The sequence below is a fragment of the Onychomys torridus genome, chromosome 4 (genome assembly GCF_903995425.1).
Source record: "Onychomys torridus chromosome 4, mOncTor1.1, whole genome shotgun sequence".
Classification (NCBI taxonomy): domain Eukaryota; kingdom Metazoa; phylum Chordata; class Mammalia; order Rodentia; family Cricetidae; genus Onychomys; species Onychomys torridus.
Window position 1 is genome coordinate 11,998,782 of NC_050446.1, and position 13,646 is coordinate 12,012,427.

The following is a 13,646-nucleotide window of genomic DNA, read 5'->3' on the forward strand; positions in this document are numbered from 1 at the left end:
GATAGATAGATAGATAGATAGATAGATAGACAGGTAGACAGATAGATAGACAGATAGACAGACTCATTCCATCAGTTCTGCTCCTCTAGAGAGCCCTGACTAATACACTAGCCCACATTATGTAAGCCAATCTACTAAATGACCTTTGTGATATATATTCATGCCACCTGTTCTCTTCCTCTAGGGAACCCTGACCACAAAGCTCTCAAATATTCCTTGAAGGCCCATTAATTGAAGGCTTGATCACCAGCTTGTAGGAGCTGGTGGAACCTTTCAGAAATGGGACCTAGTGAGAAGAAGTTGTCATTGAGACTGTGGCCTTTAAAGATATGAGGTTACTGGTTCTTTTCTCTCCAGCTCATGGACTTTTGATGGTCATGAGGTAAGCAGCTTTTCTCTGTCATAAACTTCTGCCGTGATACTCTGCCTCACTACAGGCCCTAAACAAGTATGACTGAAACCATGGGCTAAAATTAAACTTCCCTCCTTACGACGTTGATTACCTCAGATATTTTGTCACAGTGATAGGAAACTGACTAGTACCTCCCAAGGAAGATGACCTTTGTGTCCCCAGCTAAATCCGAAGCCTCTCTCAGCCACTGTACAGGGAGGGTATGCACCCTCTGTGGTGGGCCAGACTGCCTCTGGGTCCTTTCCTACATTCTTGCTTCCTTGAGGTATATATTTTAATGAAAACATTTTAGTTTATTTTTATTTGTGTGTGTATGTGTGCCTGCGTGTTTGAATGTGTACCAACATGTGAGTGTAGGTGTCCACAGAAGCCCAAAGAGGGTGTTGAATCCCCAGTATAGGTGCTGGGACCCAAATCCTATGCAAGAGCAGCAAGAGCTCGTGGCTACTGAATCACCTCCTCCACTCCTAGACTTTTGAATTTTCATTTTTGAATCATGTGTGTATGTGATCACTATGTGGGGGTGTGCATGTGAGAGCAGTGCAGGAAGCATTCTGAACTGACGACCCATGTTTCCAGTCCCTCTCTCTGATGCTTTGCTCCTCCAGCACTCCTCTTTCCAACTTGCATTCTGCCTCTGCCCCTCCACTAGGTTCGCCCACTCACTCATCCATATGACATATATTTATCTGAGCTCCCGCAATGGGTAAGAAAGGCACTGTACTAAACTCCAGAAAAGTAGCTATGAGCCAATCAGAGAACCACTTTGGCTGCTTGGGGAAGAGAATCAACAGCCAAGTAATCAGATATACATACTATACAGCATACATAAAGGACCCCAAATAACACCTTGCATTCTAACTGACCATAGAGATTAAAGCTAGACATCAACAACAAAAGAAGTGACAGAGAATGTACAAACTCAAGGAAGTTGAGCGGCTCACTACAGAATGAAAACTGGGTCAAGACAGAAACCAAGAAGGAAATTTAAAACTTTTTAGAACTGAATGAAAATAAAAGCACAACATACCCAAACCTATGGAACACAATGAAGGTGGTGCTAAGAGGCAAGCTCATAGTGCTAAGTGCCTTCATAAAATAACTGGAGGCATCTCATATTAGTAACTTAATGCCACATCTGACAACTCCAAAAAAAAAAAAAAAACAAAAACAAAAACAAAAAAAAAACCACCCCCCCCCCCCCCACAAAATAAGAAGAAATAATTGCCAGGCAGTGGTCATGCATGCCTTTAATCACAGCACTCAGGAGGCAGGGGCAGGCGGATCTCTGAGTTCAAGGCCAGCCTGGTATACAGAGTGAGTTCCAGGATAACCAGGCCTATTCAGAATAACCCTGTCTTAAAAAATCAAACAAATGTGGGTGGTGGTAGTGCACGCCTTTAATCCCATCACTCAGGAGGCCGAGCCAGGTGGATCTCTGTGAGTTCCAGGAGGCCATCCTGGTCTAAAGACAGGCACCAAAACTACACAGAGAAACCCTGTCTCAAAAAACAAAAAACAAGCAAGAAGGAGGAGAAGGAGAAGGAAGAGGAGAAGGAGGAGGAAGAAGAAGAAGAAAAACAAGAACAAGAGAAGGAAATAATAATAATAATGAAAAGAATAGCTGGGGGTGGGGTGGTGGTGGTGCACACCTTTAATCCCAGCACTTGGGAGGCAGAGGCAGGTGGATCTCAGTGAGTTCAAGGCCAGCCTGGTGTACAAAAGAGAATTCCAGGACAAACACTGACTCGAAAGACAAAAAGTAGCCAGGTGGTGGTGGCACACGCCTGTAATCCCAGCACTCGAGAGGCAGAGGCAGGTGGATCTCTGTGAGTTCGAGTCCAGCCAGAGCTAGTTCAGGACAGACACCAAAGCTACAGAGAAACCTTGTCTTGAAAAACAAAACAAACAAAACAAACAAACAAACAAAAACCCGAAAAACAAACAAACAAATGAAAAAAAAACCCACTTCATGTATTGTTGAGATTACATAAATCAAAGTATGTAAAAGCAGCTGTCACACAGTAAATGTTCAATAAAAGAAAGGTTTGGTTACTACCAAGAGGTCATACCCACAAGGCATTCTGTAACGAGAAATGAGTAATCATGAAATGGGATTGTGTTTTAGGCATATAGTGCCTTGAGGGAAAAAAAAAAAAAATACTTGCTTCGATTCTAGACTTCAGACTACCATGGATAACTATGTAAGTGCTAACTTTGCATTTACAAAACTTAATTTCTCTCCTAGTCATTGAAGTCATCTGGATTTCTTGGGTCTTTAACTTAAAGGGGAAGAGGGATGCCAAACTGTTTTGGCACACGGGCCCTCACCACCACCACCACCACCACCAAGTGGCTCCCTGGCCTTCCTAAGTGGCCTGTGGACTTGCCGTGCATCTCTAAGCATAGAAAACCAAAAGTAAACTATATGATTGTGGAGGCCTCATTTGGGTTATTAAATATCGCACCATCAGGGTCAAGCATAGATTGCCAGTCATATTAACACGGCGGTTAAGAAAAATATATGTACATTACAACTAAAAATCTTGTTTTATCATTATTATCAGAAATAGCTGGAGCGCCTTTGCAGCCCTAAGACTGGGTAAACCGGGAACGGAAAGCTTGAGAAAAGCCACAGTTTCCGCAGTGTCTAGCTGCGCACAGGGTAACCGGCACAAGTTCCGCCCGAGCTTCTTCCGGTCTCCCGCAGAGTGCCACACAGAGAGTGGTCCCCCGGGCCTTTTCCGGTGTCTCTGCTTCTTTTCATTCCCGCCTTGTCATGACTCCTAATCTTGGAGAAGGCCTGGAGTCCCTTCTGTCAAACTCTAGGTCATCAGCTGCGGCGCCGCTCACCAGGGCGAGCGCCTGTGTGGTGTTAACTAGCGGTCCGGCTGCCGAGTTCGCATCCGTGCGGAACCAAAGGTGCAGACTCGGTTTCCAGCAGGTCGCGAAGAGAAGTGTCACCCGGGTTGCCTCAAGCACTGGGGAGGTGCGCTCGCTCCCTAGGGTCCGCTTCCGCCGTTGCCAATGAGCCCGAGTCTCTTCCCTCCTGGGTCGGGCTGCTGAGAGCGAGAAGATGAAGGCGAAGGCCACCACCCCGGTGCCCCAAGCAGGGCCTATCAAGAAGCTCTCTCGGAAGAAAGCCAGGAAGAGGGGCAGGAAGAGCAAAGCGCAGGGAGGAAGCCCCCCGGCAGCTGTCGCAGGCCGACCGCCGAAGGTCCCGGAGAACTTTTCTCAGAATTGGAAGGCGCTGCAAGAGGTGAGACTGGCGACAGGCTACCTTCATCCCGGACTTTTGGTCATGTGGCCACAGACCACGAAGGAGAACTCCGGGTGGTTCCAAAACGTGGAAGGGCCAGTCAACACTGCACGGACTCCTCCACAGCAACTTTGGCCTATAGGCACGGCGGTAGTGCAGTTGTGACTGGCCTTTTGTCAATTTTAGTAGTAGCCAATGCTTCTATAAACTATAGAGGTTGCTCTCCGCTTTACACACATACCATAAATTCCATATTTCGGTTGCCATCCTGCCAACGTCTTAAACTATGTTCCAGAATTCTGGCCCAGGCTGTTTAGAACTCGTGTAGCTCAGGATTTCTCCCGCACTAGTGGTAATCTTCCTACTTTAGGTAGCCTCCTGAATGCTGGGATTATGGGTGTGCGCCACTATACCCACCCTCATTCATAAATTTTTACATTCTAGTTAGGCACTTTTACTTTCTTTTTGTTTTTTTTGAGCTGAGGATCGAACCCAGGGCCTTGCGCTTGCTAGGCAAGCTCTCTACCACTGAGCTAAATCCCTAGCCCTGTCCTTGTTTCTTAGATGAGGAAATTGAGAAACAGCTTAAGGTGTTTGGTTTAAGGATGGTCACATAGCCTATAAACAGCAGAACTGGGATACTGACCATGCTTTTTGATCTGTTGACCTCCAGGTAATCCTCTGGAGTGTATGCCAGGGAGCCTCAGTTAATACAAAAGAGAGTATAGAATTTCTTGAACTCCATAATGCTCCACCTTGTTCCTTAGTGTGGATTTTCCTGTCTGGACACACAGGACCAACTAAACCCTGTGGACAGCTCCAGCTCTGTAAGCCAGCTCTTGTTCCTTTTCCCTTGATAGCAAAGTAAAATTAAATGCATGGATTGCATATTTATCATAGGAAACTTGGAGTTGGCTCTGGTTTCTACAAGAATCTAAACTCTTCAGGTCTCTTGACTATTAGGGGGAGTGCGTAAGTAGAAACCCACTACATCGTTTCTCAGTTGGTTGCCATCTTGCTGAGGTCTTAACTGGGGATTTGAATATAAGGAAGAAATTGCTCTCCTGGACCTCTGCCTCTGGCTGGATAAGATCAAAGCTGTGGCTCTTCTCATCAACCATCTCTGGGTTGACAGGATTTTTTTCTTTTCATTGAACTTCCTTCCTTTGGGTCTTCCTTAGACCCTGAGCTGTAGTCAACCTCCAGAGATAGGGTAAAGGAAGTGATCACTGTGTTGACCATGGAAGTCACTCTAAATGCAACTCCAAATTTAAGAAGTGAAAGTGATGCCCCTGCTCTGGGGCGCTAAGTCACTCGGGTACACATGGCATAGAATCTGAAATGCAGAGTGAAGAAACATTGCCAGATTATGCATTGTAATAAGCAAAGGAAAAGAATCTCAATGCCAGTGATTTAGGAGCATACACAAGGCTATTCCAGGGGCTAGAGAGATGACTCAGCAATCCAGAGTGTGGATGCTCTTCCAGAGGACCCTGCTTTAATTCCTGGCACCCACATGGTGGCTCACAATTGTCTCTAACTCTACTTGAAGGGGATCCAATGTCTTTCTGTCCTCTGTAGGCACCAGGCATGCATGTGGTGCACAGACACACATGCAAGCAAAATACCCATATACATAAAAATAAATTTTAAAAATTAAAAAGGCTTTCCAAATAATTTTCTATCAGTGATGGATGGTGACTGGAAGTGTGTGTGGATGGTGGATACATGTTTGTATTATACATTTACGTATAAGTTTCTTTAATCTGTGGTATGTCAGTTCAAAATTTAAATGTGGCATGTATTTAATTTTGATCCCATTAGCTGCTGAAACAAAAGTCACAAGCTCCAGAAAAACCTCTTGTCTCTCAGATGGATGACAAAGTGCATCCCCAAATAATCCAGCAGAAGAACAAAAAAGAGACTACAGATAAATCACAGGGAGAGAGGAAGAGGACAGAAAAAGACCAGACCACTAGGGGTGCCGTTACATCTACATCTAAGGACAGGAAGATACTGGAACCTCCCACAAATACCTCTGGAACAGAACAGAAGAAAGGAGCCAAGAAGAGGACATATAGTGACACATCTTCTCATCAAGGGGACATCAAGCATAAGTGGAAAGCTAAGGAGGCAGCTGTCTTGAATCAGTCCACACCCACTGAGTGAGTACCAACTCTGCTGTGGTGACTGGTATGTCCTTTGCTGCTGGGGCCACAGATGCAGATGGTCCTTACTGCACATCTAGTCTCCACTGTCTTCACCACTAAGAGGAAATGAGCATTTGGGCCTGGTGCAGTCTTTCTTACCCGACCCTCTGATGCTTGTCACTTGTTTCCCCTAGAGTGTGGGTTGCTGAAGGCAGACCCTTTTGTACAGTCAGTGCTGTGTCTTTGGGCCCCAACACAGAGCTTGGCACAAAGTAAATGCCAACAAAAACTTTGGCATGATGTGTGCTGGAACCAGAAGGAGTCCTATGAAACCCAGTCCTGCCTCTTGCCAGTTGATGGCTTTGGGCAGGTTTCTGCATCCTTTCTTCCTCAGTGTGGCCCGCTGTATAATTAGGGGGACTGAGGTGCAGTATGTGCTGCTTAGTGTCTTTTGGCTACTTAATGAGCACTGTGGTGACGCTTCTCCTGGAAGGGATATGTTTAAAAGGCAGGTTGGCTCCTGCTATCTGAGCCTTTCCTTCCCTTTAGCCAAAAGAAAAGCTTGGCTCTGGATTGTGGGGAAAGAAAACATCACCCTGGGAACCAGTATGGGAAATGTGTTTACGACAGCTTTGTCAAGTCAAGCTAAACTGAGCCCATGACAGACTATAGCACATAGTGCTGAAGGGTAAAGTGGTGTGGGTTTGGCTGCCTCTTCTGAGTCGTACAGGCAGGCTGGATTAGAGGGGCAACAGGGCCCTCCTTCCTAAGGCTGATGTAAGCAGGGAGACACAGATGTTTACATTAGCATTTGTATGGGGGTGGGGTGGTCAGGGTAGCCTAGTAAAGAAGGCAAAGGAACACAAAACAAGAGGCCTGTCAGTTGAGTGCTTTTTTGAGTAATGACATTGAGATCAGGCTGAAAAGCTGGAGTTTACAATATCGACTCTTGTCTTCCTCACCCTTCCAAAATGTGGAGACAGTGCAGGCATAGGTCCCTGTCTGTCATGCAGTCCTCCTACCTGTGTGTCCTGGTTGATAATGCATCTATTGTTTAATTAGAAAATGTCAGCCGGGCAGTGGTGGTGCACACCTTTAATTCCAGCACTCGGAAGGCAGAGGCAGGTGGATCTCTGTGAGTTCGAGGCCAGCCTGGGCTACAGAGTGAGTTCCAGGAAAGGTGCAAAGCTACACAGAGAAACCCTGTCTCGAAAAACCTAAAAAAAAAAAAAAAAAGAAAGAAAGAAAGAAAGAAAGAAAGAAAGAAAGAAAGAAAGAAAATGTCAGTGGTCATTCTACTGAAGTGGGTCATGTTTCTGTTTTACATTCTTTGTGTTTTATGTGTAGTTCCTAAGTCTTAGATAATAGGTATATTCGCAGATTTAAAAGAAGGACAGTGAGGGGCTGGAAAGACGGTTCAGTGGTTAGGAGCGCCGGCTGCTCTTTCGGAGGCACGGATTCCCACATGGAAGTGCACGACCTTCTGAAACTCTAGTTCCAGGGAGTCCCACGCTTGTCCTCTTCTGGCCCTCACAGGCAGCAGGCATGCCAGTAATACTGCCGGCGAAATACCCGTACAAATAAAAAGTAAGGAGAGAGGACAGCAGTGAAGGGAAAGGACAGCAGCAGGCCCAGCCGGACTGAGTGTCCTGTCAGCCCTCATGGTGCTGCCCCTCACTGCCAGCCCTTCTGCTCCTCACAGCCTACCAACTGGGCAGAGAGAGTCTTTCAGCAGGCGTCCAGTGCCCACGTCTTTTCACAGCCAGCTGCATACACTCATCTTTGCCCCATAGGGAAGACATCTGGTTTGATGATGTGGATCCAGATGATATTGAGGCTGCCATAGGCCCAGAGGCAGCCATGCTGGTACGGAAGCGGCTAGGGCAGAGCAAGAAAACCATCTCCCTGGTGAAGGAACAAGCCTTCAGCGGGTAAGCTGGGCTCAAGCAATGGCTGCTGGGGATGTTCTGCCTTCTGGGGCTGGAATCTCTCAGGGGAGGAGGAGCAAGCACTGAGCCATGACTGCCTAGCAGGTCTTACGGGTACAAAATGGTGATGAATGGGCTTGGCTCACTGGCCTAGAATCCCAGCCTGTGATATTTATTACACTGGGGCCTTTGGTTCCCCTCAGCCTGACAAAAGCCTTGGCCCTGGATTGTGAGATGGTAGGCGTGGGCCCCAAAGGGGAAGACAGCATCGCAGCCCGTGTGTCCATCGTGAACCAGTATGGGAAGTGTGTTTATGACAAGTACGTCAAGCCAACTGAGCCCGTGACAGACTACAGGACAGCAGTCAGTGGGATACGGCCTGAGAACCTGAAGCAGGGTATGATGCCCATAGGATCTGAGTGTAGCCATGGAGATGGTGGCAGGACTCATCAGGGGCCCTGGCATGTCTTACCTCTTCCTCAGAGTAGCATACTTTGCAGATACAAAAGGTACCTGGCTGTTGTGTGTTTGTGTCCTGTGCTTCTCTGCCTCCTGCCCAGGACAGTGCTCTTAGATTGCTTTCTATTGTATGGAGTGGGGAATAAAATGGAGTGTGTTAGGGACCAGGAAGGAAGCCGTGAAGGGTGAGTAGGTTACATGATGGGAGCTGGGGGACAGATCACAGGGTCTGTTTGGGAAACTCTAGTGCAGTGTTAGCAGTTCTGGATAGAGATCAGGAGACTGGTTCTGAGGTGGGGGTTGGATAGGGAGGTGGCTGGAAGAAGTGACCTAACAAAGCAGAGGCTAGGTCTGATTTGTAATAGGAGAGGACATCTAGGATGTTCTGAGCCTGCCTCCTAGAGAGACCTGGATACCACTAGAGAGTCAACCTTGTAATCTCTCCCTAACTCCTTACCATACTGCCTGTTTGCTTCTCTTGGTATCCATGGCCAACAAGGTGGCCTGTTACTCCTTGAGCCATAGGCTGACCAGCAGCTCTTGCTTTCTGTCTCGATAGGGAGGCTGTCCTATTAGCTCTGAACAGAGTGGGGAAGTGAAGTGGTTTTGGTAGGAGTGGGGGCAGGGTGGTCCCCAAAGGATGTCTGCTGGGAAAGAAAGCAGCAGAGCAGATTCTAGGGTCCATGCAGCTCTCCTTGCACCATCTGAATCCACTTTGGAAGTCATAAGTATGAGTTGTATTGAGTGGGAAGCACATAGTTAGGTGTTCCTGACAGAGTCTTAAGTGCTCTTGTGCTTCTGGGGTTTGCTGACTGGTGCCAGTCCACTGACAGCGATTGGCTTTGAGTAGCTTGTCATTTTTTTATTTATTTTTTTTAACTGTCCCAGAAGTGGGAGCAGAGCACAAGGCACAGTGGATCCCTCCTGTCTTTGCACTTCCCTGGGGTCCAGTGCGACACTTCTGGGGCCTACCTCCCATCAAAGCTCTGTGTATCATTAAGGGCCTGACCTGTTGTCATCAGTCTGGCCAGGGAGTGGGAGGAACTTCCTTTAGAATCTGGGTGAGTTGTGTGTTGTTAACCACTTCTTTGGTTTTCAGGAGAAGAATTTGAAGTTGTGAAGAAGGAAGTGGCAGAGATGTTGAAAGGCAGAATCCTGGTGGGGCACGCGCTGCACAGTGATTTAAAGGTGCTGGGCTTGGGGCCAGGTCTTCTCACGGGAGCTACACACAGCCTCACATGCCTGGCTCTAGAAGCACTACTTGGGGGATTTTTCATTTTGAATTTTTATCTTGACTTGGAAATTCTCTAGGAGTAGTGTCGGGTATTCTGAGCCCTGGCTGTATTCAAGAGACCACATTAGGTCCTTGTTTTTAGAGTTCTGACTATACTGTGGTTCCAGTGCCAGAGTGCTGACAGCTCTATGTAGGGGCTTTGAGTGTCACCTGTCTGATCTGGCAGATGGCCTGGTGTCTAACTGTGTGCCCCATGACCAGAGACAAATTTCTCTACACCGTCAAAGCCCTGGGGTTCTTGTGTGCCCAGTTTATATCTATCTAGGCATTGCTGCGATGCTAGAAGCCCAGCCTCTCGTTCTCTGGCATCTGAGGAAGACCTAGCCTGGGTTTATTGCATGAGTCACTTTAAGTTCACAAGCAAACTGGAGTCTGGTCCATTTGAGGGGTATCGGGAAAACGGAAGCATAATCTACTTGACATAAGGGACACCTCCGCTGCCATCTGGTGTGGTGGACCTCTAATGCCAGACATCAGAGCCTTACTAGGTGTCACCAGCAATCATACAGTGTAAGCATGTCTTGTTTAGTCCTTTGAAGGTAGGGATCAGGCTTGTAGGTGACAGAACTGGGTTTTAGGGTCTTGAGAGAAGGCTCCAGGAGAACAGTGGGTATGCACCAAGATACCTCCCCCACTGCTTCTCAGCATCCCAGGTTGGCAGAGCTGACTGTTGCTGCTGCTACTTCAGCTGTCCCTAGAGGTGAGGAACTGGGTGGGCATATGTTTCCTCAGGGTGTCATTCTAGCTAGTCACCTCCTTCAAAGGCTGGCCACACATCAGCCAGTTAGTTAGGTGATTGAGCTCAGAGAACTCCACCTAGTGCTGGGCATCTGACCTCCAGCTTCTGCCTTTTTAGATGCCTGCTGATTAAACAGTGAACATTGTCCTTCCTGGGTATGAACTGTGCTGTCACTATTCATGTGTCTCAGGGACCTTTAGATGGGAGTTTAATTCCCATTCTGATGTATGGGGCTAGGGATGTAGCTCAGAGGCAGAATGCATGCTTTGTGTGTATAACACCCTGGGTCTCAACCCAGCACCAAAGAAATAAAAATAACAAATGTTTAACAGTTGAAAATTGACTAAAGTCTCCTGCTATACAAGACCTACTGATACGTTGTGTCACCTTAAAGAAGATTGTCACCAGGGCCACACATGCTTCCTCTAGTGGGTTACTTTTTTTGGGCTGTGTGAGTCCAGAAGTCTGCCCAGTTGCAGGGTAAGCTGTTCAGTTTCATTTTTTGCTTCCTCATGAACAGACTCCACTCAGATAGAGAAGGCAGTTGCAGGTTAATTGACTTTTTCCCAACATCTTGATGTCAAGATTCTATTCTATTTACTTTTTGATCCACCTACCTCCACCCCTAGAGTGCTAGGATTAAAAGTGTGCACCACACCTGGCCAAGATTTATTTTTATTAACATGGTTCTTAATTTTGGTTATTCACCGTAAGTGAGAGTGATTAATCTGAGAAGCTCTGCCCTTTTCTGAGGGTTACCCTGTGGTGCCCTGTGAGATGTTCTTTGGGAAAGAGGGCTCCACTGCTGCAGACTGAAATGAAGATACTTGTCATCATGTTCCTCTAGGTACTGTTCCTTGATCATCCAAAAAAGAAAATCAGGGACACCCAAAAATTCAAACCTTTCAAGAGCCGCGTAAGGGTACGTATGTAATGAATGAGTCTTCAACCCTTGTTGGTCCCTGCCACTGACCCTGTGGCTAAAGGGATTTAGTTTGTTTTGGTTTCTCATTTTAACCTTTAAGAGTGTTTGCTGCATAAGTTTGATCCCTGGAACCCACATGAAGGCGGGAGAGAACTGGCTCCACAAGGTTTCCTTAGATGTGGCTCCATGATTAAGGGCACTTGCTGCTCTAGCAGAGAACATGAGTTAAATTCTTAGCACCCATGTCACGTGATTCACAGTCATCTATAACTCCAGTTCCAGGGGACCTGACACCTCTAGCCTTTTCAGGTCCTGCACTTATATGCACATACCCACATGCAGATAGACATACCTATGAATCACTAGTAAAAATGTAAAAACTAAAAGCCCTCCACCACTTGGTAGAGCTCCAGTCCCTGACTCCTGTATTGGCTGATAAGCAGTGTCATAAGTCACAGCAGGCTAATGGTTGCAGCCCTACATGCCACAGACCTCCTGGTGAAAGGGAAACTGGGTGACTTAGGTGTGCTCAGTAGCCAGCTGTGTCCTCCTTGGGCAGAGCCTGTGAAAGCAGCACATTCAGTGGTATGCACCTTTTCTCTACAGAGTGGAAGACCATCTCTGAAACAACTTTCTGAGAAAATTCTGGGGATCAGGGTCCAGCAGGCAGAGCATTGTTCGGTAAGTATCATTGGGAAACAGCCCCTGACCTTAATACCTAGGTATGTATCCCTTGACAGTAGACAAAGAAGAGGAACCTAAGCAGACCAGGCTTATGAAATGTTGAGTATATCTTAAATATTTACATTTAGCTTGAACTCAATACTTAGAATAATATACTGTAAGAATCTGGAACAAAATTCACCAGTCTAATTGAAGGCTGTTAGTATACTTTACAGTTTTTTACTAAAAATCTGAAGTTGAAGTTGAGAACTTCATGGTAATGAGGCTTAGCTGACCAGAGAGATACCAAGGAGGGAAGAGTAACAGTTCACTCTTGGAGGAACTGACTGGTGTCTCAAGAATTACCTGTGTGTTTCTAGCACACTTTGACCTCCCACTAGGCCCCAACTCTGAAGGTCCCATTACCCTATACCGCCAACCGCCATGCTGGTGACTTAGGCTCCAGCACTGAGCCATAGGGACTAGAGCCTGTCCAAACCTTAACCAAGGTGCTTTAGCACTTTATGGCTCTGGGCTGTCCGGTGCCAACAGTCGCCTGTCCCGTCTGTCGTCCCTGTCCGTCTGTCCTTTCCATATGTGTGTGTGTGTGTGTGTTCCATCCACCCCCCCCCCCCCCGCCACGTGTTCTCACTGGCTGGGTAGTCAACATTGTTGTGTGTCACCCAGGTCCAGGATGCCCAGGCAGCGATGAGGCTTTACATCATGGCAAAACGGGAGTGGGAGAGCATTACTGCAGACCGGCGCCCCCCAGCCACCACCCCAAACCACTGCAGCGAGTATGCTTAGCACCAGCCTGCTGCTCTCACCGTCCTCCATCCCTCAGCGACTCCTCAATCCAATGACCGTTGGGGTGGGGTAATGGAGGCCCATCAGGTCTCTGCCCAGCAGGGACTCACTCTGGTGAGCATTTTCAGAGCTATGGCTGCAGGGCTGTGGCATGTGAGCTGCTGGAACTTCTTCCTCCTGGACTCTGCTACCAGGACCTGGTCCTGCACCTGTGTGTCGAGGTAGACTAGTCAGATACCAAGACAGAAGTCGGGGGTCTGATGTAGGTTCAGGGGAAGGAGAGCAATGGAATGGATGAGTGTGCTGCAGTGTCTACATCTACTGATCCCCTGTACTACCACTTAACAGTGAACACAGCTGGATTCATCCAGGGAGGGCACTCAGCACCTTCCCCTAAGAAGCAAGGAGCTAAGCTGGTGGACCTAAGCGATCCAGGCTAAGGGCCTTCAGTTTGCTGCAAACCCTCTGGCCAGCACAGCAGCCGCCCAGTGACGACTTGATTAAAGCTACTAAGGTGGGGGTACTTTCTCACTCCCATGTCCCTTGGCCAAGAGTCATCTAAAATGCCAACACCCAGTACAGTATGGTGTTCACCACACAGTCCTTGGGGTGAGACTTGGGGCACAGGTACACCCAGAGGTGTGAGATTCTACTACTTGGGGCACTCACAACAGAACTGTTGTCTGCTAGCAACAAGTCAGAGTGACCAATGAACTTTACGGACCTACCTGACAACTCTTAGAATGGCGCTGTGAACTGAGGTGTGACTCAGAGCACTCGTCCACTGTGTGCAAGTCCAGGGTCCCATTCCCAGCACTGTCAAAAATAAATGGATGGGTAAATGAAGTTTGTGGACGTTTGGTTTCTTCCCATCATCTAGGATTTTCCGAAGCCCTGCAGTGCAGGACCGCTGAAACCACAGCCAGGCATGTCATGAACAGCGTAAGGTTTCTTTATTAGTCACCACAGAGTGCAAAATACAGTACTGGTCCTTGTGATACTTTCCAGGA

At 47.4% G+C, this 13,646-nt stretch overlaps 1 protein-coding gene across 1 annotated transcript; it reads left to right on the forward strand.

The window, feature by feature from the left end:
* The first annotated feature begins 3,173 nt into the window (after window positions 1–3,173).
* On the forward strand, window positions 3,174–13,482 carry Rexo4 (REX4 homolog, 3'-5' exonuclease). The gene is made up of 8 exons (XM_036185703.1): window positions 3,174–3,671; window positions 5,496–5,836; window positions 7,615–7,752; window positions 7,953–8,146; window positions 9,308–9,396; window positions 11,089–11,163; window positions 11,773–11,847; window positions 12,517–13,482. Exons 1-8 carry the CDS (start codon window positions 3,489–3,491, stop codon window positions 12,634–12,636), a joined length of 1,215 nt encoding a protein of 404 aa, XP_036041596.1. The 5' UTR covers window positions 3,174–3,488; the 3' UTR covers window positions 12,637–13,482.
* The last annotated feature ends 164 nt before the right edge of the window (window positions 13,483–13,646 follow it).